Source organism: Chionomys nivalis, chromosome 4, assembly GCF_950005125.1.
Source record: "Chionomys nivalis chromosome 4, mChiNiv1.1, whole genome shotgun sequence".
NCBI lineage: Eukaryota > Metazoa > Chordata > Mammalia > Rodentia > Cricetidae > Chionomys > Chionomys nivalis.
Window position 1 is genome coordinate 36,802,041 of NC_080089.1, and position 5,596 is coordinate 36,807,636.

The 5,596-nt window shown below is 37.2% G+C and overlaps 1 protein-coding gene across 1 annotated transcript; it reads left to right on the plus strand.

The window, feature by feature from the left end:
• The first annotated feature begins 444 nt into the window (after positions 1–444).
• On the plus strand, positions 445–1,389 carry LOC130873466 (olfactory receptor 145-like). The gene has a single exon (XM_057768334.1). It carries the CDS (start codon positions 445–447, stop codon positions 1,387–1,389), a length of 945 nt encoding a protein of 314 aa, XP_057624317.1.
• The last annotated feature ends 4,207 nt before the right edge of the window (positions 1,390–5,596 follow it).

The following is a 5,596-nucleotide window of genomic DNA, read 5'->3' on the forward strand; positions in this document are numbered from 1 at the left end:
TACTTGCCCATCTGTGAGAGAAAAGAAGAGTCAGGTGAGGTCACTGATGAGTCCTACATGCACAAGGGTAAGTACTGAATTGAACACATTCTTGTTTTCTTTCTCCAAACTACCTTGAGTCTTTAATGTGCCTTGTGTCTTCTCTTTTGAGTTTATCACTGAAGCTTAAGTGAAAGATGGATGTTCAAGGTAGAAGCAGAACAGAGATGCTGTACAAGCAACTATAGTCACTGGTTCCGTGAATATTATTCTCAAAGAAATGGCCGTCACACATTTATGTTTATTTTTGTACATGAATGACCATAAAATGTAGAAAGCAAAAGCACAGAGAAGTCTGAGCTTGAATTTTTTCATTCAATTCTGGTTCTTAATCTCGTTTTACTGGTTTAGGTTAGAGAGGGCTGGGATTTTATTTTAATGTTACTATTTTTTTTTCTCATAGATATGACCCAGAGAAGAATGGCCTTAGTTAATGACTCTTCAGTGAAGGAGTTCATCCTGTTGGGTTTGACACAGCAACCACAGCTCCAGCTGCCTCTCTTCTTCCTCTTCTTGGGAATCTACGTGGTCTCCATGGTGGGGAACCTGGGCTTGAGTGTTCTGATTGTTTTAAACCCTCACCTGCACACCCCCATGTACTACTTTCTCTTCAACCTTTCCTTCACAGATCTTTGTTACTCCTCTGTCATAATCCCTAAAATGCTGGTGAGTTTTGTGAAGCTGAACATCATCTCCTATGCTGAGTGCATGACTCAGCTTTTTTTCTTTTGCTTCTTTATTATTGATGAATGTTACATTTTGACAACAATGGCCTATGACAGATATGTTGCCATCTGTAAACCCCTGCTTTACCAGGTCACCATGTCTCATCAGGTCTGCCACTTGATGATGGTAGGTGTGTATGTGATGGGGTTTGTGGGAGCCTTGGCCCATACTGGTACAGTTCTAAGTCTGAACTTCTGTGATGGAAACATCATCAATCACTACATGTGTGATGTGCCTCCTCTCAGGAAGCTCTCCTGCACAAGTACTGCCATCAATGAGCTGGAGGTTTTCATTGTTGTGGGTATCAATGTAATTGTGCCCAGCACGACTATCTTTATTTCTTACACCTTGATTCTTTCCAACATCCTTGGCATCCGATCTGCAGAGGGTAGGTCAAAAGCCTTCAGCACCTGTGGCTCCCATGTTGTAGCTGTTTCTCTTTTCTTTGGAGCAGCAACATTCATGTATCTCAAGCCTTCTAGTATGTCTGCGGATGATGATAAAGTATGTACCATATTTTATACCATTGTAGGCCCAATGCTAAATCCATTTATCTACAGTTTACGGAATAAGGATGTCCACATTGCGCTGAGAAAAACTTTGAGGAGAAGGATGTTTGTCTAAGTAGAATCTGTATTTGTTATATAGGACTGGAGTAATCACTCATTTACAGAACATTTGCTTATATGCACGAGGCCCTGGATTTGCCCCAGCGTCCTGAAAAAGTTCAGTGACAACAACAACAACAACTAGAATAACATCAAAATTCAAAAACAAAACAAAACAAAACAGAAGAGAAACCACTGGTGAGGATAGTGTGGCATTAAAACTGTTTAACATTATGCAAAATTAAGTTAAATATTGACGATCTTTCAGAAGATACTGTAACAACATTAAAAGATAATTAACCTGTCATTCTTTTATAGAAAGCATAGTTTATTTGATAATTTTCCCAAATTATTTGTGTCTTTTTTCAGTATTGAAGCTGAACAAACACAGTTGAATACTCATCTACCAATATGTTACAATTTAGTCTTAGAAACCACAGGGGTTTCTGTATACAAAGCAGGTGGTAATATTATACTCTGAAATAATAAGGAAATGAGATCATTTAAATGTACATTTCTGGATATTTTTGCAGATTATGTGTTTGGGGAATCATATTCAAAATTTCTTACATGCTTGGCAAGTGCTCTTCCATTTATCTACATCTTACTCAGGACTGTGAGATCTTTGACTAGGGTACATCTAGAAGTCTATGTCACCGTGCCACTGAGATACTGATTTCAGTAATCTTAGAGACAGAGTCTCATTTACTCAGCTATGAATCCTCTAAGAATAGGTGTAGATTTCATTTTGAATGGTTCTCTTTATCCTTAAATCAGTTTAATAAAGAGAAGTTGATGTGTCTCTTCTTGTGATTCCAGTGCCTGCAGACTAAAAATGAAACAACTGTGGTCATTTAGGATAAAGGGAGCCTACATAAGTTTTCCATTTATGGACTTGAGGACTAGAATGTGTGTATAAAGTCATGCTATGTCTTCATTGGGAAGAATTTGACTAACCAATTTTAGCTGTCATTGTTAAAGAAATTTTGTCTTTTATTTCTTAATAACTACATAATCTTAATTTATTAGTAGTCACTTTTTTACTTTATTGATTTTAATTTCATAATATAAAATGATCAGGTTTACTGAAAAGCAAATATAAACTGAGTGACCATCTATTCTATTTTAGACATCAAGATACCTAGGATTTGAGCTGGGTGGTGGTGGCGCACGCCTTTAATCCCAGCACTTGGGAGGCAGAGGCAGGTGGATCTCTGTGAGTTCGAGACCAGCCTGGTCTACAAGAGATAGTTCCAGGACAGGCTCCAAAACTACAAAGAAACCCTGTCTCAAAAAAAAAAAAAAAACATATCAAGGATTTGGTCTGACATTACAATTGTAGCTCTGAAGAGGACTGAAGATGCTTATGATCTCAGAAGGGTACAAAATAGTAAGGTGGTAATAAAAGTAAATTTTGTATTTGTGAATATAAAATGGAAAAATAATACACAAAAGCTTAAAAGAATGCATTGTAGGGAATAGAGAAATGACTCAAAGGTTACGGGCACTCACTGATCTTCCAGAGGTTTCGAGTTCAAGTCTCAGCAACCACATGGTGGCCTATAATCATCTGTAATATGATTTGCTGCCCTCTTCTGACTTGCAGAAAGAGATGCAGGCACAACACTGTATGCATAATAAATAAAATAAATCCTAATAAATAAATAAATAATTTTAAACAAATGAAAACAATGCAAAAATGTGATTTTACTGAGAATACCTATGTTACTATTTGGGGTGGGCTGGTTGAAAAACTTTTTTTGAGGAGGTGGCAGATGTCTTGACTGAAGGCATGGTTGCCAACAGAACGTCTAAGTAAAGGGGGGAACTGAGTAGAGATTCACAGTTAGGAACAATCTTGATGAGGACAGGAAAGGTTTTGGGAAACAGATGAACTTTTTGGAAGAAAGCTGAGCAGAAGAGTGTAAATACAAGTGTGAAGAGTGATATTAACATGAGGTTGAATTGTGCTTGGCAAGGGAAAAGAATGCATGTAAATAAGTACAAAAAATTCTGAGTGTTATCAATCAAACATCTGCCAGGTTTTCTTTCCTTCTTCCATATTCTAAATCATGGTCAATGATCATTTATAACCAAAGTAACTTCTAAGAAAAATTGTATTGGAATTCACAAAAGAATAAATTTAAACAATAAAAATTTGAATGTCTTGCATGAAGGTGCTGGTGACTAGAGCCTTGAGGCAGTGCTTCAAAGTTGCAGATCTGGGAGTTGTCAATCTCTAGGTCCTCATGGCTCTGTAAACTCTGAAGTTATGTTAGTCACGCAATGTATAGTTTAGCCTTGAGGAGGACTACTAGAGAGATGAAGAAATTTTGGCATATCTCAATTTCCTACTGCCTTTCTCTGATTGTCTAGTATGTCTGTGTGTGAAATTTAATAGGAACAATCTGATCCAAAAGGTAAGAGAACAGAGGACATAGACAATGGGAAGGTGGAGATGTCAATCTTATGCCCTGTTCATTCACCCCTGAACAATCTGCAGGCTCAATTGAAGAGTGTTTTGGGGAAAAGTCTATGAAAAGTTACTCAAGCAGTCACCATCATCATAACCCCACCAAATATCATGATATTTACAGCACATCAAAGTGAGGGAATACGTACTACATTGTTCACCTTTATAATATCCAAGATTAATGATTTCAAGTTAGCTAAAATCAAGAGAAACTGAACAGTTTAGTGAGATTTTAAAAGCATGTTAAAATTGTGTTCATTAAATCATTTAGAAGTCCTGAAAATGTTCATATATGTTCACTTGGCGGAATTCTGACCTATTTTTTCTTTTGAATTTTGAAACAATCTAGGATATAGGGCAAGTTTGGAAGTTAAATGATGACCGGTCTCAATGAAAAACATATGTCATTTCAAAGATATCATTTATTTTGGAATGACAATAGTTTGAAACATGGATTCAGGTTCCTCCAAACGTCATGCCTGCAATGTTGTAAGAATTTTATGGAGGCTTTTATAGTAACAGAACTAATGAAAGTCACAAATCAATGCACCTTGAATATATTAGCAGAGTCATAACACAGGGAAAAAAGGGGGAAGGAACTTCTCTCTTATAGCCCTCAAATGCCATCTGCTGAAAATTTTTGCCTCTGAGTTGGTAGAAACCATTGGTTACATAGTAAGTAGATTTTTGTTTGATAGTTACAAGAATGTGAGGGTAGGGTGAAGGGGTTAGTGAAGGAGAACAAACACTAAGATGCAAATGGAACATCTACATCACACTCTCTCACCCCAAGGTACAGGCATCTTCTTGAAAGATGGGGAATACCGACTGTAAGGGTCAGAGGGAGTGGACATTGGCAAGTAGACAGGATTTAGTTGATGTGACAAGGAAATACAGCAGGGCACTCTACTAATGACCTGTATTCCAGTGTGATATTTGAATTTAATCAATCTATCCTTCTTTGGTCTCTGATATACTTCTGTCTCCAGTCAAAAACTGCTGATAAACTTTGTCTCTGAGAATAGTGCTATTTCATATGTAGAATGCCTGATGCATACTGATTCTCTGTCACTTTTTTTGGCCATCTTTGAACGCTACATGCTGTCCTCAATGGCCTATGATTGCATGTAGGTGTCTGCAGACAAATGGTTTATTAAGTGACCATATCCTCTCAGGTTTCTTCTTTTCTAGCTTGCTGACTATGAGATGAGGTTTGCTGGAGCCTCTGACCACAAAACCTTCATGCTCACACTGGCCTACTGCAATGCCGAAGTCATCAATCATTACTTGTTGGACCTTCTGCCCCTCCTCCAACTTTCTTGTTACAGCAGCTATGTCAATGAGGCTGTAGTTACCAGAGATGTGGGTATTAACATCGTAGTCCTCAGCTTGACCATTTTTATTTTCTATGTTTTCATCCTTGCCAACATTCTAAACTTCAAATCCACACAAGAAGCTCAAAAGCCTTCAGTATCTGTAGATCTCATATTTTTGCCCTTTGTCTTTTCCTTGGGTCCAATAAATTTCTTGGTACCAAAACACGTTAGTAGACTAGAACATTAGATTAAGAAACAGATCCTTAGTTACACATTCAAATACTTTCTGGAAAAAAAACATTTCCATCGGGGAAATAAATCTTCATTCTTTGGCATAGTTGACAAACACAAATTAAGCTCCAGATATTTCACCCATTGTTAGTTTTATTTTATGTTAAATAGAGAAAAACATGTTGTCTGATGGATAGGGATTA

Bases quoted from the DNA above. Each gene is read 5' to 3' on its own strand.
- LOC130873466 (XM_057768334.1), top strand. From the start codon at position 445: ATGACCCAGAGAAGAATGGCCTTAGTTAATGACTCTTCAGTGAAGGAG.